At 56.5% G+C, this 21,802-nt stretch overlaps 5 protein-coding genes across 5 annotated transcripts; 2 read left to right on the top strand and 3 right to left on the bottom strand.

Annotated features, from left to right (window-relative positions):
• Positions 1–2,485: 2,485 nt before the first annotated feature.
• Positions 2,486–5,734, top strand: E0L32_011330 (uncharacterized protein; the record flags this gene model as incomplete). The annotated part of the gene is made up of 2 exons (XM_031134047.1): positions 2,486–2,518; positions 2,576–5,734. The coding sequence occupies 2 exons, from the start codon at positions 2,486–2,488 to the stop codon at positions 5,732–5,734; spliced, it is 3,192 nt and encodes a 1,063-aa protein (XP_031000724.1).
• A 221-nt stretch (positions 5,735–5,955) lies between these two features.
• Positions 5,956–7,737, bottom strand: E0L32_011329 (uncharacterized protein; the record flags this gene model as incomplete). Its single annotated transcript, XM_031134046.1, has 1 exon — positions 5,956–7,737. The coding sequence occupies one exon, from the start codon at positions 7,735–7,737 to the stop codon at positions 5,956–5,958; it is 1,782 nt and encodes a 593-aa protein (XP_031000723.1).
• A 3,353-nt stretch (positions 7,738–11,090) lies between these two features.
• On the top strand, positions 11,091–13,289 carry E0L32_011328 (uncharacterized protein; the record flags this gene model as incomplete). Its single annotated transcript, XM_031134045.1, has 1 exon — positions 11,091–13,289. The coding sequence occupies one exon, from the start codon at positions 11,091–11,093 to the stop codon at positions 13,287–13,289; it is 2,199 nt and encodes a 732-aa protein (XP_031000722.1).
• A 291-nt stretch (positions 13,290–13,580) lies between these two features.
• On the bottom strand, positions 13,581–14,942 carry E0L32_011327 (uncharacterized protein; the record flags this gene model as incomplete). Its single annotated transcript, XM_031134044.1, has 2 exons — positions 13,581–13,732; positions 13,961–14,942. 2 exons carry the CDS (start codon positions 14,940–14,942, stop codon positions 13,581–13,583), a joined length of 1,134 nt encoding a protein of 377 aa, XP_031000721.1.
• Positions 14,943–18,170: 3,228 nt separating this feature from the next.
• On the bottom strand, positions 18,171–19,847 carry E0L32_011326 (uncharacterized protein; the record flags this gene model as incomplete). The annotated part of the gene is made up of 3 exons (XM_031134043.1): positions 18,171–19,430; positions 19,485–19,675; positions 19,739–19,847. The coding sequence occupies 3 exons, from the start codon at positions 19,845–19,847 to the stop codon at positions 18,171–18,173; spliced, it is 1,560 nt and encodes a 519-aa protein (XP_031000720.1).
• Positions 19,848–21,802: the final 1,955 nt, after the last annotated feature.

The following is a 21,802-nucleotide window of genomic DNA, read 5'->3' as shown; positions in this document are numbered from 1 at the left end:
TGGGGTCTCGCTAGTCTGGCTGGAGATGGCTTGGAACCGAGTTAGTGCGCTGGTTGCCCTGAGAACCCGCCCCGTAGATCCTCAAGCAACATCGATAGCTGAGACAAGTGCTCAGGACTGAACCTTGGGATTGTGACATGTGCATGTTCCAGACTATTACCCCGTAGACTAGTTAACGAGCCAGATTAGTGATTCGATCTGTCTAGTCAGACCATCCCCGAGGGAAGTTTGCTCGATGACCCTCGGCCATCTGAGATGCACACCGTTGCAAGAGGACTTCGACTGGCTGCTTGGGCACCAAGCCCTTCCACTCTCCCAACCTCGTTGCGTATTTGCTCCTCAGACATCTGTCGTGGATGGATGTTATTGGCACGACGTGCTGCAGGTCTCCAAACCAGCGAACCACAATTGAGGGGGCTTGTGCGTCTCGTAGCAAAATGCTATGTGGCCAGCCCACCTCTTCCAATCTGACCAGCCACGCAATTGCAAAGTCCTCGATGAGTTCGATTGCGCACTGTCTTGGAAAGCGAGGTGTTCCTCGTCGTCGTTGTCCGCAGCCAGTCTGTTGCGTCGACTGCGACTGTGCTGGCCAATTTCCCGGAGGTCGACTTCCTTCGTGTCAAGCTGGCCGCAATCCCACAAAACCGCATCGACACCCTTGCCGAGGGACGTGTTGCCATGACAACTCCGGCATCGATCCCTGTCGAGGTGATGGGCGCTAAAGCCCACGGGGCAGGCCGAGGGACCTGTTTTCGCGAAGGACGAGGCGAGCTGAAAGGTCCACCACACCCTCCTTCACGGCTGGGGCCTCACTGGCCCGTTGCCAAATGAACGCGGTAGGGAGGTCCATCACATGTGACGATGTGACGGTGTGTTACCTGGCCGCCATGGTAGATTTCTTGCCAGAATCTTGCTCTATTCTGTGCGAAACCAGGAGAGCCAGAAGTGTCTCTATTCGCAACGATGAAGATCTCCAATTTGGAGGCGCAGAGTGGGAAGGTGATGGTGGGGACGGAGTATATCGCAAACGGCCAGCTGTCGCCAATACACGCGCTAATCCTGTCAAAATAGTGGCAGCATCTGGCACCATCAAAACATGCAGTCATGTTGAATGTTGGTTTGGGGTCTGGTCTCCGGTAAAGAGCCATGGCCGTCGAACACTGCTGGGAACTTTCCAGAGCTTGTCGATTTAAACATTATCTTATACATTCCAGAGCAGATACGCCGTTGGGGTCGAAGATCCATGGCAATCTTTGTCCCCGCTGTCTCGGACGATGCCGCATTCCAGGCATGGGAGTTCAAAGTACCCGGGTACTTTAGTTCTCAATTGGACCAACTGGGTTTCAATTCAAATTGTGTCAAATGTTGAATCGTAGCCAAATGCGCATAGTATCTATCAAGGCTGCCGAGAGTCGTCTCGATCATTGTTTGCATTGACCTGCCTTGGACGCGGTACAGATGCCTTCGCGCATGAATACCAACCTGGGTAGATGCGATTTACTCCACTCAACGCATTGGACACTCGGTCCCGCACCCGCAGAGACTTCCTTCTTCTCGAGAATATTGTAAAGTTGGCCAAGATCGGACTGTGCACCGGTAGTCCTTGTGTCTCTTCTAGCTACGTTGAACAGTTGATTGAAGCTTTGACAGCCTCTGACTACAGGTGCAGGATGCAAAGATCAAACAACCTGGCCATGAAGAGCGATGCATTTCCAAGAAAAAAAAATAGAAGCAGTTAGGAATGATAGGAAAAAAGCACGGATTGATTGAGAATGAACGTCGATTGAGGAATAAAAAAATATTCTGGCCAAAAAAAATTGTCATCGACCGAAGATCGAACAGAGGTTCCAAAGATTTTTAAATGGAGTATTTGGGCCGTTGCACGGGTATTTATGGTAAAAGTCAATAAGTACGTTCGATATAACGTAACCCACTCCGTTAGGCCACCCGAAGGGGCCAACCAATTTTCGATCTAAATTGATATATACAGCCCGTTCAGGGCGGGACCTGTCATTAATGAAAATTGAGGGTCGGGACTTTTGTCAGCGATAATTGCCCACTTTCGTGCCAAAGCTACGATTGAATCCTTGCTCTGACAAGGGCAATCTGCGCCATAGAAACCAAAATCGCGATGCCTTGAGGTTGCATTGAGCTGCAACACGTCTACGGAAGCAATCGACTGCAAAGAGAAACGAGTACATTTTAATGCGACCTTACGGGGGACTCTTCCTTTTATATTTTGTGTTTGTGGTGCAGCTAAGCTGCATTAGTGAGCGCTCCGGCGTCCAATCGGCCTGACGTAACAGCAATGCCCCTCCACTAGACCCCTCCGCACACTGAGTACTGACTCTGTCGGCGAAGCTTAGGACTGGCCCAATGACAGCATACCAGATTTGGCACTGCAAAGTTGAGATTGCTGCATTCCGTTCTGCTATTCTGCTTCATAATTTTCGGTCCCGAGCAATCGGACCCAAAATCCCTCAAGATGAAGCAAAGATTCTCCTCACTAGACGTCAAGGTACGGGAGAGACTGGCAAAGCACAATGACAACTTTACTAATTTGTGGTAAAAACAGGCCATCTCGCATGAGCTCCAGGAAAGTCTGGTGAACTTGCGGCTTGCCAATATCTACGACCTCTCCTCCAAAATCCTCCTCTTCAAGTTCGCGCAGCCCGAGAACAAGAAGCAGCTGGTCATTGACTGTGGTTTCCGCTGCCATCTTACCGACTTTGCCCGCACAACGGCCGCCGCGCCATCCCCCTTTGTCGCTCGTTTGCGCAAGTTCCTCAAGACCCGTCGCGTGACCGGTGTCTCGCAGATCGGCACCGACAGGATCATAGAGTTCCAGTTCAGCAACGGCGCTTACCGTCTATATCTAGAGTTCTTCGTCAGCGGCAATGTCATCCTCACAGATGCCGAGCTCAACATCATCACCTTGCTCCGGAATGTACCTGAAGGCGAGGGCCAGGAACCGCAGCGCGTCGGTCTAAAATATTCTCTGGAGAACCGACAAAACTACAACGGCGTCCCGGCCTTGACCAAAGAGCGGTTGCGGAATGCGTTAGGGACGATGGCCGAGAAGGCCGCAAGGGCCGCGGCTACGGGAAAGAAGGCGAGCAGGAAAGCCGCGGATGAGCTAAGGAGAGGCCTGGCCACGACCATGACGGAGCTCCCCCCGATGCTTGTGGACCATGCATTTCAGGCCACCGGCTTCGATTCGACCTCGAAGCCCGCCGCAGTGCTCGAGAATGATGAGCTCTTCGAGGGACTCTTCAAGGCATTGGAAGAAGCTCGACGGATTGTTGATGAAGTCACAAACTCGCCAACCTGCAAGGGGTATATCATTGCCAAGAAGAGACCTCGCGCAGATGGTGATGCTGTGAACGCCGAAAAACCCGAGGGCCTGTTGTACGAAGATTTTCACCCATTCCAACCTGCTCAGTTCAGCAACGACCCAACCTACAAAATTTTGGATTTCGAGACCTTCAATAAAACCGTAGACGAGTTCTTCTCATCCATTGAGGGCCAGAAATTGGAATCACGACTTCAGGAGCGCGAGGAGACTGCCAAGAGGAGGATAGAGGCCACCAGGCAGGATCATGCCAAACGAATCGAGGGCTTGCAAGAAGCTCAGTCGATCAACCTGCGCAAGGCGGCTGCCATCGAGGCAAATGTCGAGCGCGTGCAGGAAGCCATGGATGCCGTTGCCGGACTGGTGCAGCAAGGCATGGACTGGGTCGACATCAACAAGCTCATAGAACGGGAGCAGAAGCGGAACAATCCTGTCGCAGAGATCATCAAGCTGCCCCTCAAGCTTCAAGACAACATGATTACCCTGCGTCTTAGCGGCGAGGAGGAGGAGAATGATGAAGAGTTTGACAACTTTGACTATGACACCGACTCCTCAGTGTCTGAAGATGATGACGATTTGGACACCAAGGAGGGCAAGGAGAAGGCTGCCGATTCTCTGCTAGAGGTTGACATCAATCTGGGTCTCTCACCCTGGAGCAACGCCAGGGAGTACTACGAAGAGAAGCGCACGGCAGCGGTGAAACAGCAGAAGACCGTCGAGCAGTCGTCAATAGCGCTTAAGAATGCGGAACAGAAGATTAACGCGGATCTCAAAAAGGGGCTGAAGCAGGAGAAGGCGGTTCTGCAACCAATCCGGAAGCAGTTCTGGTTTGAGAAGTTCCTGTGGTTCATTTCCTCCGATGGTTATCTCGTTCTGGGAGGCCGGGATGCGCAGCAGAACGAGATGATTTACAGACGCTATCTCCGCAAGGGAGACGTGTACGTTCATGCAGACCTTCATGGCGCTCCAAGCGTCATCATCAAGAATAACCCTCAAACCCCCGACGCACCGATACCGCCCTCCACGCTGTCGCAGGCTGGGAATTTAGCAGTCTGCGCCTCAAATGCCTGGGACTCGAAGGCAGGCATGGGTGCCTACTGGGTGACAGCTGATCAAGTGTCAAAATCAGCTCCTGCTGGAGAGTTTCTTCCCACCGGCAGCTTCATGATCAGAGGCAAAAAGAACTTTCTAGCGCCGGCACAGTTATTGCTCGGGTTCGGCATCATGTTCAAGATCAGCGAGGAGAGCAAGGCCAAACATGTCAAGCACCGCCTGCATACGCTGCCTGAAGTCGGTAGCCTCTCGAGATCTGAGACGGCAGAGACAGCCAGGTCGAATGCTGAGACCCTTCACGAGGACGATCGGGACAACTTGAGTGACTCTGACTCTGACGATGAAGGTGACGAAGCGTCCGCCCCTCGCGCTAATCCTCTTCAGCCATCGCAAGAGCGTCAGAGCGACTCAGACGAGGAGCAGACGAACAAGCCACAAGCTCCGACGGAGGAGCTCGCCAAACTCGATGTAGAAGACGAGCAAGAGAAGCCGGAAGCTGCTGAGGAAGCTCCTGTCGGCGATGAAGATATGGACAGCGCCGCCCAGGATGATGCTCCGGACGAGGATGCGAAAAAGCAGCCCCAACCACCTTCCCGACCGAATCCACCCACACAACAGAAACAAGCCGCCCCGAAACGAGGCCAGCGAGGCAAAGCCAAGAAGATCGCCGCCAAGTACAAGGACCAGGACGACGAGGACCGCGCCGCTGTCGAAGCGCTCATCGGCGCCGCAGCCGGACGTCAAAAGGCCGAGGCCGAGGCCAAGCTCAAGGCCGAGAAGGAGGCCCAGCTCGCGGCGATCAAGGAGCGCCGGCGCCAGCAGCACCAGCGCCAGCAGCAGACGACCAAGGAGCACGAGGAGCTGCGGCGCCTGATGCTGGACGAAGGGGTCGAGGTGCTTGACGAGGCGGAGCAGGCGAACCTGACGGCGCTCGACGCGCTGGTCGGCACGCCCCTGGCCGGCGACGAGATCCTCGAGGCCGTGCCCGTCTGCGGGCCGTGGACGGCCATGGCCAAGGTCAAGTACAAGGCCAAGATGCAGCCCGGAGCGGTCAAGAAGAACAAGGCGCTGAAGGAGGTGCTCGAGGGGTGGAAGGCCGCGGCGGGGAAGAAGGGCGTGCTGGACGAGCAGAGCCGCGACACGGAGAAGATGTGGCCGCGCGAGGTGGAGCTGATCAAGGCGGTCAAGCAGGAGGAGGTGGCCAACTGCGTGCCGGTGGCCAAGTTGAGGGTCATGATGGCGGGCGGCGCCGGCGGCAAGGGCGGAGGTGGAGGCGGAGGCGGAGGCAAGTCGGGCGCCAAGGGTGGAAAGGGGGGGAAGAAGAAGTGAGTGTTTTTGGCTTGCTCACGTGTAAGTAGCACTACTTGGATATTGATTGAGAAGAAACAACGTTTATATTGAGCGTTCCTAACTGCAACATGTGTGTGAAGACAAAGGAGATTCTATTGCAAAGTCTGACAATCTAGGTGAACCATATATCCCATATCCTGCTCACAACTGAGCGCCGCCCCGTCTTCAACATTCGGTTTACTTTCCCAGATGAAGAGCGTCTAGTATGGTCCTACCGGCGTGAAAAGGGCACTAAGCCATGATCCTGAGATAGTGGATGCCAACCGTTTGCTGGAAGATTCCGCTCGTTTCTTGGTAGGTTTCGCGTGCTTCTTAAATGCTTTAGCTTGCTTCTTAAGAGTTTCCGCCTGCTTCCTAAGAGTTGCCGCCTGCTTCTCAAGAGCTGCCGCTCGCTGTTTAGTAGATGGCGCATCATCCTGGCGCGGCAGCGGCACGCCGGCCTTATCCGGGCTACGATAGGGCTGCGTGCTCACCACAGGCGCGTGTTGTCCCGCCTTGGCCTCGCCTACCTTGGGCGCCACGGCGCCGCCGTATCTCGTCTCGCCCCTCTCGTCCTTCTTCTTCTGATTCTCCTTCTTGCAGATGGCGTCGATGCTGCCGGGGTACTGCATCACCGAGGAGGCCTCCGACGTCAGGCCCGAGACTTCGCTCGACCCATCGGAGCTGAAGAGATCCTTAATCTGCTTGCTGCTTGAGGGCACGAGGTGGTCTCGCTGCTGCGGCGCGTGGGTCCCGCTCTGCGACGATGGGGTATCATCCGACAACGACAACGACGATATCGACGACACTTCGCTGGGAGGAGACGGCGCGGGCTTCTTCGAGGGCGGTGGCGGGGAGTGGGGGAGCATCATGAAGGGAATGGTGCCGTCGGTGTCGCTCATGACGTGGCTGGCCTGCGTCGTCTCTCGGGCCTTGCTCTCGGCGGCCGGGTGACGCTTGGTTAGCTTTCTCCCGCTCGAGACTGTCTTGGAAGCCGCGGGCCTGGCTCTGGCGCCGGGAGGCAGGGGCTTACGCCTGAAGGAAGGATGACGGCCATCGTTGAGCACCGCGGCCGCTGGTGCCGCAGGCGGGTCCCAGTCGATGCTGGCGAAGCGAGAAGTAGGGGCTCTCGGTGGACCGCCGCCGGAGCATCCCGGGCGAGGGGCGTCCGTCTCCAGCTTTCTCTTCTTCACCGCGCGCGGCGGCGGCGCAGGCAGCGCTCTCTGCGGCGGGGGCGGGATCGCGGTCGGCGCTGGCATGCCAGGCATCTGCATCTGCATCTGCTCGTGTCGCCGGGGCTGCTCGCTAACCACCCCGGTTGCGCCCCGGCCCTCGTCCTCGTCCTCTCGGGGCAATCCGGGATGCTCAGGGTACCCGGCGTGCATCTCGAGGAGCAGCTGCCGCTTGTACTCCTCCCAGGTGCCGCTCACCGCCCACCGCAGCGTCTCCATGCGCACCCACTCGACCATCTCGACCATCTCGTCGGCGCGCCTGGTCGTGTTGCGGCGCAGCGCGGCGCCGAGCGCCAGGCACTCCATGCGGCGGCGGGTCTCCTCCCGCCTGCTGCCGCCCGGCTCGGTGAGGAAGGCGGTCGGGGGCACGACGCCCGGCTTGACGGCCGTGGAGATGTTGTGCCGGGACATGTAGGCCCAGAAGCCGAGCACGGCGGCCTCGCTGCGCAGCTCGGTGCAGTGCATCCTGGAGAAGGGCCTGTAGATCTCGACGCAGCGGTCGCACCAGCCGTATACGACGTCGGTGGTCAGGCGGTCGGGCTTCGGCGGCTTGGTGCTGTTGTAGGGGCCACAGCAGAAGGGAAAGATGCTGTTGTCGTCGGCGGCGGCGGCGGCGTAGGGAGTGGTGTCCGGGACGAGGGACCGCTTCCTGGCGATGCGGATGCCATCCTGGCCCTCGCGGAGTTGCTGGCTGGTCAGTAGGGGCTTGGGAGTGATCTTGTAGTGGGTGCAGACGCTCCAGACTGTCTTGTAGAGGATTGTCGCGGCCATCTTGCCTGTTTACTACACGTTTTGCGGGCATCTGAGGCCTCTTTGACTCACGCGGATGCAGCTTCAAGAGCCTCATACTTGCCATGTCGAGCCGAAGGCGCGCAATTTATCTTGTCTACGATGTCTTCTTCGATCGAAGGAGGAAGAAGAGCATACTGTGGGACAAAGGGAGCAACAATACGTGGTGATAAACAATTTGCCAGTTCTCCTTTGTTTTCACTTGTGGCTGGGAGTGCAAAACACGGACAAAGAACAATACAAACCCTACAACAATAGACACAAAGGTCTTGTCAACACGAGTGTCGGTTGCTCTGCGAGAAGATCAGAAAGTTAGTTGAACAGTCACATAGTGCTCCGTCAAGTGCCCAGGACCAGCGCGACTGATGTTCTGGCCCTACGCTCTGGGAATAGGGGGCGGCGGAGACCCAACCCCCTTTCCGACCGAGACGAAAAAAAAAACATACTGTCTGTACTGAGGAGGGATGAACCACACCACAACACCGAACAGTGGCATCAAGTCGCCCCTGAGAAACCCTCAGGAGCTCAAAGCGACAGAGCAGCCGTTGATGCCGGGTCTGCAACTCGCTTGAGCGTCCTCGAGAGATCCCCTGAATTTCAGACACCGTCCCTTGATGTTACACAAAAGGAAGACGTCGATTTCGGCAAAAGGGCCCAGAATGTGCAGTCATCGACTCTGGATGACTTCGTGCCCCTGAGACCAACCACTTGTCCGGTTGAAGCGAATACGTTGTCCGTCAAGTCTTGGCCAACCTGACCAGCTTCATCATACGCGTATTCCACCCTCATTTATCATTTGACAAGGACCCCCAAAATGACTCAAGCCATCCAGGTTGAGCAGTTATGGGAGCTGGTGGGGAATGAAACGTTGTGGTGGGTGGGCATTGCGTATACGCGGTGAGCTCAAGACACGAGATACCTACCTGGCAGGTAAGTAGTTTCGGACGTAAGCCAGGCCAGTCCACTTGGTCTGCCAAAATTAGCATTGGCAACAACACCCTTTTCCAGCCGCAGTCGCCAGACACCTACTTGTAGACGACGAAAGGCGAGATTGAACCACCAGGCTGAGCGGTTACACCTATCCGCGAAGGTGCGCAACTCCACATTGCTGCCTGTTGTCGAGGGAGTTGTTCATTTCGACATGGTCTTGGTTTTTCTTGGTTGTCGACTCTGAATGGTTACACAAGGTCAACGAGGACCTCGAGACCTGCGCTGCATTGACGGTTACACAGAAGTGGAGAGCAGTCTTGTGGTGTCAGGCGCTAATTGCTGCAGGTGCGACTAGGCCCTCCAGGGGTGCTGTTCCCCTGCAAAAACCCTGCACTGTCCTTGCCAAGCGAGCCAAGTCACCGCGAGAGTGCTGTGAGGGTTCCTTCCTGTGGGCTAATTTCCCGATCTTTCCTTGCGCGGATTGCGTGCGCTCTCTGTCAATGCCACCTCATTTGATTCTTCTTCGCAGCAATGAATCCTTCGAGCCGTTTGTCTATGCGTGCATCTTCTGTATGATCAGTACACTCCACCAGTACTCGGCTCAGAAACTGGGATACCTAAACCGCGCAACTACAGATGTCAGGAGCTGGTCGGACCCTTTCTACGGTTCTACCCCATCTTCTGGTCTCAATCGTCTGGAATGTGGCTTTTGTGGAATGGAGCCTCCAACGGCCAGCCTTTTCCCACTCTCCACCGGCTCCCAACTCTCCGCCCATATCGGAGTGCGGATGGGTATCTACGGACGGAGAATGTCTCGGGAAGGCCCAGTGCTGGTCCCATTCTTGCTGGGATATTCTCTGTCGTCAAGCTACCTACCTTAATTAACCTGACTAGCCAGGGGTGAACCCGGCTTCCCATCAGGCGCCGTCTCTTGAAAGGACCGCCCCCACCGTCAGCAATTGGCCAGGTCATCCCATCCCTCACCCACACGGATATAATTGCGTTTTGGGCTGTTTTGGCCGGCTTGCCGGATCTGCAGAGTTCCTAACCCACCAAGTCGCCATCTCGCCCGCCAACGAGCATTGTCCGCAGAACCTTCGCGTTGCATTGTCGTCCCGACTAAGTAGGGCGTCCTTTCCAATCTCGCTCACTCCTCCAGACCAACCTTGGCTCACGGCGGCCAAGGTGGCCCGCTGTGCCGCATGCACTGTGAGTGACAATCTTCAACAGTACTGTGCTAGGCAGCCATACGTTGTTGGTGGCGTCTCGTTTGGCTGTGTGATGAGTGAGTGCTTGTCTACCTAGCTCTTGTCGCTACAGTGTGCGGCACATTGCCTGCCTGGGTATGGAGTATGCAATGCTGATTCTTCGTCTATTGAATTTTCAGCCCAGTCGTTTGTTTCTGCAGCCACAGGAGCCCTCATTCTGGACCGTCGAGCCGAGGATTTGGGTGCACTTTGGCCTCTATGTGTTATCATGACGTTGATCGAGGGGAAAGATTTGCGCAATTCTTGCTGCAATGGGCAGGCGGATCGATGATCCAAGCTTGACTGTGATAACCTCAGTCATCCCCGTCCGTCTGTGGTCCTCAGCGAAGACCTGGTCCTACATACAAGTACTTGTACGGCACAGGAACCAGGGAAGACCAAGCGCTTCTGGCCCAGTCGGCCGCCTGGTTCACGCAGGGGGGTGATGACTTCGTTCTCCTCACACACCATTGTCAAGTCTGGGCACAGTCACGGCCAATCACCAGGCCAGAATGCCCCCTTTCTCATCGGTCCCCTGTCAATATTCTCCACGCTAGACCTGTTCCTGGATGACACTAGGTCCCGGCCCGGCCTAATTAGTGACATGGGCGAGCCGCCATCTCGGTCTTGTACCACTTCGTGCGTGTAAGTCTGGTCCTTTTTGGGACCAGCACACACACACTCACACACTGGATGTCCACACGCACACACAGACACACCAACAGCTGATGACAGAGCCTTCGCTACCACGATCCCCTCCCTGGCGAAATCCAGGCAGCGCCTGCCCGGCTCACTCGCCCCTGAGATGACACACCCCATCGATGCCGCAGGCGGAAATTGTCAAGGCTAACTCCACCACTTTGCATTGGCTTGGGACGACACCAAGATGACCACCCCGGATCATACTGGGCTTAGACTGGCCGTTGCAGATGGATATCTAGGTAGGGCAGCCGGCTCTTCAACGCCTTTCCCGTTCCCCTTCTCCTTCTCTTCTACCGTCTTGTCAACTCATCACCCAACGGCCTGCTCTTCAGCCGTGCAAACATTTGTTTGCGTCCTTTCGTTGCTTCAACGCCCCCTCCCTCACGCTCCCTACGGCCTCGGCCACTATACATTCCTTTTTTTGCAAGCCAGTCACTCTCTAATCCCTCATTCAAAATGCAGCTCAAACAATCTATCGCGGTGGCAGCCGCCGCCGCCGCCGCACCCGCTCTCGCCTCCGGTGCCGTCAACGTCTACTGGGGCCAGACCGGAGTCGGCGACAGACTCGCCCACTACTGTGACTCTGTGGACATTGACTACGTGACCCTCTCCTTCATCTCGGCCTCCCCTGAGCAGGACCCCGTCATGCACTATCCCACCAGCAACTTCGCTGCTCACTGCTCTGGCGACGTCTATCCCGGCTCCCGCCTGAACAACCACTGCTCCTTCATCCAGCAGGACATCAAGTACTGCAAGCAACAGGGCAAGAAGATCCTCCTTTCTATCGGAGGTGTCTGGGGGGCCGATGCCGCTCACGACTACACCGTCTCGAGTGTGAACAACGGCGAGTACTTTGCCAACTTCATGTGGAATGCCTTTGGTCCCGTCAACAGCAGCTGGACTGGGCCCCGTCCCTTTGACATCAGCCCCAGTGAGCCCAACGTCATTGACGGCTTCGACTTTGACATCGAGAAGCAGTTTGTCGACCAGACCGGCTACATCGCTATGATCAACAGGCTGCACAAGCTCATCGGCGACAGCAAGGGTTCTCAGATCATCACTGGTGCTCCCCAGTGCCCCCTTGCCGACCAGTGGTTCCAGATGAAGACCATGATCACCTTTGCCAAGTTCGATGCCCTGTTCATTCAGTTCTACAACAACCCCGGCTGTGACGCCACCGGCAACGGCTTCAACCTCAGGGACTGGGCCACATTCCTCCGTGGCACCCAGAGCGCCGGCGCCAAGCTGTACGTCGGCCTGCCTGCCACTCCCGCCATCTCCGGCTACATCACGCCCAGCGCCGCCAACACCCTGATCGACCAGTACAAGGATGTGACGAACTTTGCCGGTATCTCTTTCTGGGATGCCCAGCTCGCCGATGCCAACGCCAACGCCAACGGCGGCAAGCCCTTCTACGCCATCGTCGGCGAGCACATGAACCCCAGCCGTCCCACCACCACCGTCACCACGTCGACTGTTTCCTCCACGACCAGCACGACCTCGACCACCAGCACGGCCTCGACGACGACCACCACCACTGCCAGCAGCTCCACCACTACGACTTCGTCGTCTAGCAGCTCCAGCAGCTCTTCGTCCAGCTCTTCTTCCAGCTCCAGCTCCAGCTCCAGCTCTTCGTCCAGCTCCAGCTCCAGTTCCAGCTCTGCCTCGTCCACCGCCACGTCATCGAGCAGCACTTCTACCAGTGTTTCGTCGACTGTCTCAAGCACCAGCTCGTCCTCCAGCAGCTCGTCTTCCAGCAGCTCCTCTTCGAGCGTCTCTTCTACCAGTGCTACCACGGCTCCCACCACGGCCCCCACTACGTCTCCCACTACGGCCCCGACTACGTCTCCCACCAGCTCCAGCAGCTCCAGCAGCTCGGTTCCCTCGTCCTCCGTGCCGTCGACCTCGGTCCCGCCCACCACTTCTCCGGTCCCCACTTCTCCGGTCCCCACGTCGACGCCCTACGGCAACAGCACCACTAGCGTTCCGCCGACCAGCACCGGCCCGTCCATGACTACCTCGACCATCTACTCGACGACCACCCGCACCATCACCTCGTGCGCCCCTACCGTGACTAACTGCCCTGCCCACAGCACCATTGTCGTCACGGAGGAGGTTGCCATCTCCACTACCGTCTGCCCCGTCACCGAGACTCACATCCCTACGGGCCCCAAGCCTACTGGTCCCGCTGGAGGCTCTAAGGAGGTCTGCGTCGGTGGCATGTGCCCCGGCAACGGAGGCAACGGAGGCAATGGAGGCAACAACGGAGGAAACGGAGGCAATGGAGGCAACAACGGAGGCAACAACGGAGGCAACGGAGGGAACAACGGGGGCAATGGAGCTTCTCCCATCTGCCCCGGCCCCAACTGCCCGTCCACCAGCACTCAGCAGACCACTGCCACCTTCTTCTCCACTGTCACTATTCCCAAGCCCAAGCCTACGCTGCCCGTCGTCGGTGGCAGCGGCAACACCAACGGCACCAACAACGCTGCTTCGCCGACCAAGCCTGGCACCAGCGGCCCTACCGGCGCTGCCGTGTGCTCCGGCTCCGGCTGCGGCAAGCCCTCCGGCCCCGTCACTGCGGGTGCCGCCCGCAACGGCGTCGCGGCCTTCGCGCTGTCGGCATTCGTCGGTGCCGCTGTCTTTGCTTTCTAAGAGATTTCATCTCGAATGATGGGCAACAACGAAGTTCCCCTTTCTTGCATACAGACAAGGGACTGATAGGTGTCGGTCTGGGTTCAGCGATCTGCTTGTGCATCTTTCCTTTTACCTGTGCATATTTACTATCAGGGGTTTTGTCAGTGTTGGCACCTCGGGCGGGAGAGAAAAGAAGCTCTTGGGTACATATTGTTTGTATGTGTGTGTATAAATGCCCGTTCTGGGGAATGTCTTTTCTCTCAGCCATGTGGATATATCAAACCTTACAGGGTCATTCGGAGATGTACTCTACTCCCACTGCCATACTGATGTTACATACTTGGAAAATTTTATGATTGGGATACCCTCTGTTCCTTCTTCGACTCGTCTAGTGTCATCCTTGGTAGCTGTGGTGAATTGTGACTTGCGTGTTCTCGTAGGGACTGATGCCGCGGTTTCCCCTATTTCATGACCTGTCAAATAGAGTGACAGGTCACACTGCACACATTCGTCGCTTGAGTCCATCCTTACCGAACATCTCCCTCTCGCTAGTCTATTTATATGTCACGGGCATATCTCCAGGAAGTTGTGTCAACCCTATGTAGTGACACAAACCGTTAGCCAGAGTAACAAGACGAGAGGTATGAGCATTGTTTCCAACACCCACAAAAAAAAAGAAAGGCACTTACATCCGTCAATGTCCTCCTTGACGATGCGCTCCTTGACGCACTGGTTGCCCTGCTGGATGGTCTGCGACTTGAGCTGCGGGCAGCTGACGCAGTTGGAGTCCATGGCCTTTTGCAGGGCGTCGCCCTTCCAGCCAAAGACGTAGTCGGCGTGGGTGCCGAAGCCCGTGGGGTCGCCGAAGCTCCAGACGAAGGGCTGGCTGCCGTCCTCGGGCCAGTCGGCCCTGTTGTTGAAGGGCCGCGTGTCCCAGACGGTCTCGTAGAAGAGCTGCGGGATCTTGACCGGGTGCGTGGCCGGGCAGGGGGAGTTGCGCTCAAAGGTGCCGCCGGCCGGGTACGAGACGTGGCTCATGTGGTCCGGGCTGTCGAGGTTCTTGCCGTCCCAGCACGTCGGGAAGCGCACGTTGGCCATGATGCCCGCGCGGCACGGCTGCCGCGGGAAGTGCATCGTCTCGCCGGAGCGGTCGTTGGGGTTGCGCATGCACGTGTAGGTCAGCTGGCGGAACTGGCTGGCCTCCTGCTGCGTGCGGAAGTTTGGGTTGCCGACGAGCATGCGGAAGCCCGGCTTGAAGGCCGTGACGGCGCCGGCCGAGGGCATGCTGCCGATGGTCGGGATGTAGTAGATGCTCATGCCGCCCTGGCGGGCCTGCTCGAAGAAGACGTTGCCCAGCTGCGGGACGCGGCGGAAGGTGCCGTTGCGGGCGCGGAAGTAGAGCACGGCGGTCCAGTAGTTGGAGAAGTCGTCGGCAAAGGTGCACGTCGTGCAGGTCGCCTGCTCGGGGATCCGGCCGGTGCGGTCCATGGTCAGGTTCAGGGCGTTGCCGCCGACGATCTGGTGCAGGTGCGGCGAGGGCGCCTGGTCCGGGTTCACGAGGGGGTCGATGCGGTCGACGACGAGCTGCGAGCACGAGAAGCGCAGCAGCGCGTGGGCCGGGCGCGCGGCGGCGGCGAGCACCGCCGCGGCGAGGGCGGTGGTCCAGTGCATGGTTCGCGGGTCTTTGGCGTGCGTGGGCGAGGAGCTTCGGCGGAGAGGCTCGAGTGTCACTGAGCTGGAGGGGATGGGAGCGGGTGGGATGAGGGGTCCCCGATCGGTATATGTAGCCCTAGTATGTATCGGCAGAAGGTTGTATGTGTGGATTATGAGCCGTGCCCCAGGGTGTAATATCGAGATACTGGCTGCCGTATGCGACGGCTATATTTCTCGAGGCGATGACCAAGACAGGTAGGCATCTCGACAATCTGACGGTATGTCACTCTCTCCACTTTAGCATCTTCGTAGGATAGACGAATCCCGGTCACCGGTGACGAAATGCTGTAAAACATCAAAAAACGGAGCAGAGGTGCTGTTTGCCATCAGTGATAACCTTCCCGCGTGGATGTCGGGGTCGGGTGAGATCCAGACCCCGGGCTGGATTCGCAAGCTCGCATCCTGACTTGTAACTGCCGCAATGCCAGCAGATTAACTAGTTAATATCGACTCTGCAGTCGGGAGTGCGTCTGGGGTGCTCATTCGGGGGGAGCTTGCGTGGGTAATTTATATTCGCCTATCAAGTGGATGCCTCGTTGTTTGCAAACGCACGGCAGAAGAGATCCGGGCTGCGTTTGTGGGGTATGTTTGTCTCGAACTGGCACTCTTCTGGGTATGCAGATCGTGTTATTGGCAGGGAGAGCTCAAGTGCCACTGCCGTCGGATGCAGGCTGCTGGTGACAGAAGCTTATCTTTGCGAAGACGTGGGATTGGCCGGCCCTCCGGCCTCTTTAGCCGGATCTGCTCGGCAGCAGGCTCTGGACCTTTGCGCCAAGCTCCGGAAGCGGGAGAGCCGCTGGCCCAACCTGAAAACTGAGTGACTACGTCCTAGGAAGGTGGGAAGAGTGTATTGTCAGCGGAGCGGATATTTCAGAGGCACTTTGACGCTGGGTGTTGACACTTCGACCTCTTTGGACGACTCTCTCACGGTGCTGCACGACATGGAGCCATGCACTCGGATGCTTCAAACCATCTCTAACTATGTAGAATTGGAGACGAACATCTTCGAACTTGAATGAAATCTGGGTCTGGCTAGATCAAGTCCGGCTGGATATAGTTTTGACGAAATATGGAACGTGCCACTCAGTCACAACCCACACGAACAGCAGGAAGACTCCGGGAAGTGCCATTCTCGTGAGAAAAGTCTACCATGGGTGGTTGAGATACGAAGACATCGACGGGCCAAAAGACCTCATGAGCGAGTTCATTCAACATGAAGGATGAGGCTGGTACATAGGGGCATAGGGGGGTCGGACATGACGAGCGCCCATTCTCCGAGGATGCTGGAGTTTCAGGGGCATGCAGTACCTCGAACACCAAATCAACTAGTCAAGAGAGTGTTAGAGATTGAGAATGAAGCTGTTCATCCTCAAGGCATGCAGGATGCGGTGTCTGGTATCCGATCTTTGAGCCTGCGTGGAGCATCTGTGAGTGGTACAGCTCACCCCAAGAGGGCAACAATATCACAGTACGACGAAGAGGCGCTCTCTCAAAGCAATTCGGGGAAGAACGTCTGTCCAACATACCCGGGAGTCAGTTCGACGTTAACTGCTCACACCTCTATGCATAGGAAAGCCAACTGGTCACTGTTCATGTTACAGTAGCAGAGCACCTAGCCTTCTTCTGCTGACACTGGTTCTGCTGTCAAGAAGCCCTGATCTGCTTGCAAAGCCGACAGGATTTTCTTCATGGGCTTCTTTTGCCATTCACATGGCTCAAACCCACTGTATATCGTTCAGCAAGCGTAAGGTTGGATCGACGGAGATATGGAACCGCCTGGGGAACCCGGAGGTGGGTTCGGGAGGAGTGGGCCAACAGATCTTGTGAGCCAATGCTCTTGAGGAAGGGAGTCGGGAGAATTCACAGCGAATTGCAGCCAGGGAGATGAGATCATGTGGATGCGATGCAGATGTCAGCCTCTCACATCAGAACGATGGGGAACCGGATTCGGGACAGGGATAATGAGAGTGGTCAGATGAGACGATTCCCTCTTGAATACTGTGTACAGATACCCAAAACAACCACGCAATGGCAACAAAATGAGACGAAAGCTTGGCGTCAGAGTAGTGGACAGGCTGGAAACAAGAGCTACCTCGGCATCCTCCACACCCATCGGAGTGCAAGTGGTAGGATGTCCGGCATAAGGCGATGATATGTATTGTTAGCATCGAGGTGTATTTCTTGATCACCCTTTGTGTCGAGCCAACTACTCTGAACTGACCCCTGCTTGGGAGAGTTGGAAGGGTTGCATGACCTCGAGCCACTTGCGCATGCAAGCCCCCCACGTTTTGGTCCCGAGGAGTTGGTATGTTTATCAAAGCCTTTTTGAAACTCACCCTCCAACCCTCCAACTCTCTCGTTGTCTTCGGAGTTAAGATATCGAATTTCTGTCTCGTAAAATTTACCTACTTCGGGTCAAGGTTGTCTCCTCTCGGTCTTCGCTCACCAAAGGCACACCGGTTTTCCCCTCGGTGGGATGGTGTGCCTTGGCATGTCGGAGTTGTCGCCAAACTTGGCATCTCCTACCAGCCATTTGGTCACAAGGGTAGAAGTGATAGGGGAGAATCACAAACTCGTCCGCTCAACACGGGGGAGTGTGATAAGCAGGTTGCAAAGGATGATGACGAGAGAGTATCAAAACAAACCAGTAATGTGTGATAAAGAGCGGACAGAACTGTTCTGGCAACTTGCTGACAGACTCTTGATTCATGGGAGCCAAACTTATAGGGGTTTATGTACAAAGAAATGATTTTCGATAGTGGCAGCTTACTTTTTCCTTCCTAAACCATGCCATGCCATGCCATGCATAACCTTTGCGCTTGCACCGGAATCTTTGATGAAAGAAAATCAAAATCAAAACCAAATCAGGCTGTAGGAGCCTGCGCTCTAGATAATAGAAAACCCCGCAAACAAAGAAAAACATGCATATTTCGCTTTGAAGCCCCCGAGAGCTTCGAGTCCTTTTCCCAACCCATGCCGTTGAAAAACGACCAAGCACAATTCAACACTTTAACTTACACAGCTGACAGAAACTCTCCATGTCTTGTGAGGGCTCCCTCGTAGCTCTAAAAAAAAGACCGACATCGTCAGGCGAGTCTGCGTCTCTCGGTATACCAAGAGTCGCAGGCTAACCAGAAAAACGTATTATGTATTACAAGTAGTTGATTAGTGGTGATGCCATCGTAATTACGGATGCCGCGGCTTCGTGTCTGCGCCCCGAGCCTTCTCTCGCTCCAGGAGGAGGGTGAGTTGACTCTTGGAGCGTCCGAAAGGGACCGGTGGCGTCGCACTCGGCTGGGTGGGCGTGAAGCGAGACTCGAGCAAAGAGGTCGCTGAAGGCCGCGAAGTCAAGCCACCTGGCGATATGGGAATCGCGCCCGGGTGCAAGGGCTCCGTTCTCGGGGGCGGTATCGTCTGGGGCTCGGGGATGGGCATCTCCGAGTCGAACGTACCTCGAGCTGCGACGTTGGACATGGCCGAGACACTCGACGCCAACAGCCCATGAGGCGGTCGCCTGCCAACACTGTCGTCCCTCCTCGGCCGAGGGTGTTCCTGATGTGACTGCGATCGCGACATCCGTGGAGCACCGGTAGGGCTCTCGAGTGGCAAGACTGGCACCTTCTGAAACACGCTGGGATGTAACTCGTTCCGAGGCGTCTGTCTCTCGGGTGGCGGCATGCTAATCTGGTCCTCCTGTGGAGACATCTTCTGTGCAACAGCTTGCTCGGCATCGTCTTCTTCCAAGTCTCGATCAGGGCCTTTACCATGAGCATGGCTCCGGTGAGCTACTCTCTTATCGGGAGATAGGCGCGTCATTGGCCGCTTCCCGGCCGCCTTGGCGCTCAGATGAAGATCAGACTGCGCGGACGATTCAGAGCTCCCTTGAGACCGTGGTGCAGAGACACCCCGCAACTCCGCGAGCGTCGGTGCTCGGTGCGACCCAGCCTCGGAGCCTGCTGATGATTGAGAGCTCTGCCGCCGTGGTAAGGCCGGTCGACGCTTGGAGTGGGTGCTGGCCACAAACTTCTTGGGTACGTGATGATGCTGATGCTGCTGCGCCTTTTTCTCGCCCTTCGTCGAAGGCGATCGGGCCTGCATTTCGAGTCCGGTTGCAGCAGTGCTGGTAGATGAGGGCTCCTCGTCATCCTTGTTGTCGCCATCTTCATCTTCGGAACCGTGGGGGGAGATGAAGCGTGCAGTGGGGCGGGGACCAGAGGTCGAGGGCCCTCTCGGCTTCTTCAAGATTGAGTGAGTAGGAGGGGGTTTCGCTGATGACGATGTGCGCTGCTGTAGAGTCGCTGGACGCGTAAGGTCATTCTTGCCGTCTTCTTCCTCAGCCTCACCACTTAGGTCTTTTCCTGTCCTGACGCGATTGCGACTGGACGGCGAGCCCCGATGCTGTCCTGGCCGGGGTCGATCGAGCTCGTGAGCACTAAACCGAGGCGTCTATACTGGTGAATCAGCATTAAAAGCGGTGAGAACGAGTAAGATCGGCTTTACCGGTGGTCCCTCATATCGATTCGGAGGCCCCCTCAAGGGAACAAAGGTAGGGCCCTTGGATATTTCCTCGTAGATTCTTGCCAGAGCTGGACCACTTAGGTAGCGCCGATCGCTCCCCCAGACATGCCACCAGAAATTCTCCAATCTGTGGGCAGTAGGGTCTATCAACTTCCTGAAGGTGGTGGTGTAGACTAGAGAGCAAGAAAGCATTAGAGGCGCAAGCCTTGCAGGAGAGGGTGAGCGGTGAGATTTACCATGCCAGTATTCGTAAATCTTCTCTGGTGGGATCACTGGATAACTGGCTACCTCGGCGTAGACTTCTGCTGTGTTTTCCACCAAGCCCTTGGGCAGTAGCATGGCCATGCTGGGCGGAAGCGGTAAGGCCATGATTAGCGAGCGGAAAGCCTCAAAGAGGCGATATGTCACCGAGACGGACAAGGAAGGCTGTCCTCTGAGGACCAGCACAACAAACTGCAGGGACAGATCATATCCTCGCAAACCATGCAACCTTGAGACTGCCAGAAGGAATTGCGTCGTCGTTTCTACCTATTCCTCGGTCTGCCGTTCATGTCGAAATTCAAATAGGCTGGACCGAGGGGGAACAGACACGAAGATACGGCCACGCGCGAACTCTGAGTAAGCGGAGAGGGAACCGCCGAGGCTGGAGGGCAACAAGACGATGTACGTTGTGGCGTTTACTACTGTGTGATGTGCGCCGGCGGCCAGAAGGGGTGAGATGACACAGTCAGAGGAGTCGCACAAAGAGGCCGTGGCGGAGGGTGCACAGGAGGTGAGATATTGAATATCTCGAGGTCAGCTGGCTGGGGGTACCCTCGGAACGGAATGCGGAAAAGCGCAATGAGATGCTCGGCGGGCGGTGGTGGGGGTTTCGGGTTCGGCCAAAAGAGCTGGTGTAAGCTGGGATATATCGAGAATGGGCGCGCAGGAAGTCGCGGAAGGCGTTTACAGGGATAGCCAGTGACACATGAGATGGGGTCCGAGGCCACAATCCTTTGACTCAACGAGTCCGTGGGGGACGCGAGGGCAGCTGGCGGCTTGTATCGGCGTGTGTGACTGGTTCAAAAGCCAAACCGAGCAGCAACGGCGGGCGAGTGGAGGGGTCGGTCGAGGCCGGACGGAAGTTAAAAAGAGTTTCCCTGGTGTTGCAGAGCAGATTGCACAGGTTGCTGGGCCCGAGAGCGTCAGGTACCGGGGTTTTGCGAGTTGGTGGGCACAGGCGTATAAGTCGCGATTCGGTTATGGTGGCCGGGCAGCAGGCGGGCAGGCCGGAGGGCGAGGGAGTGGAGGGTACGGTAAGGCAAATGGTAGGTCTGTGGTATGCGTGGTATGCGTGGTAGGGTAGGGTGTCGTCGGGATACGTACACACATGCGGGCGGAAGCGTGTGTATATGTAGGAAGGCTGTCTAAATCAACGACGTAGCCCAAGGTTTAAGAGCCGAGTTCAGGATGGGTGTGCGGATGTAGGTCAGCTGCTGGGCGAAAGCAGAAGCAGTGACGGTGCTGGGGAGCATCTAGCGGTCTGGTCCGGTTGAAGCATTGGCGGTGCAATGCATGCCAGTTGAGTCAAGTCGGAGTCGGAGGGAGGGAGGGAGGAGGGCCTGTAGCTGGAGCCGTAGAGGGTGCCTTGTGACATTTGAGATCCACCTGCAGCCAAAAGAAACGAGCTGCCGCCGCCACTGGTGCTGCTGCTGCTGCGACTAACTTGTGCTGCTGTGAGATGTGGGCACACACTCACTGCAAAAGCACGAAGCGCAGTCGGTTCTGAGAGTGTGTACTCCCAGCAAAGAACCGCGCGCGCAGATGGAAACCACAAGGCTGGCCGGCCGTGGGCGAGTTTTGACTGAAGAAGAAGAAAAAGAGAGTGAGTCAAAAAGAGGAATGGCAAGCGTGTTTTTTTTTTCTACCTGCTCTCGTCCTACAAAATGGACCAGGGAGATGGGGAGAGCACGACTAAGGCGGCGACTCCGTTTTGGCCTCTAATCACCTTGGAAGTCTCTCCACAATATCAACGGGCTCCAGAATCAGCGCCAGCAGTCCCGACTTCCCATTACCGCGCTTTTAGCTTGCCCTGTTTAGTGGTAACAGTGGGTTCTCCTACCGGGGGGGGGAGGGGGGTCCTGTCCCCGATCGAGCTCCAGGGGAACTCGTTTACAAGTACAAAACCACCTGCAGAGACCGCCTGCACTTGCACTCTGGTAGCCCTGGAGGCACCCCGTCAATCATCCATGGATCCCTCCCTGGGCAGTTCTGCGGAATTCTGATTCAGACCAAAGCCATTGCGCGCCAGTCTAACAGAG

The sequence above is a fragment of the Thyridium curvatum genome, assembly GCF_004353045.1.
Source record: "Thyridium curvatum strain D216 chromosome Unknown NODE_103_length_128479_cov_82.219210, whole genome shotgun sequence".
Lineage (NCBI taxonomy): Eukaryota > Fungi > Ascomycota > Sordariomycetes > Thyridiales > Thyridiaceae > Thyridium > Thyridium curvatum.
The sequence above is the reverse complement of the archived record's forward strand: the minus strand, read 5'-3'. Positions and strand labels throughout refer to the sequence as shown.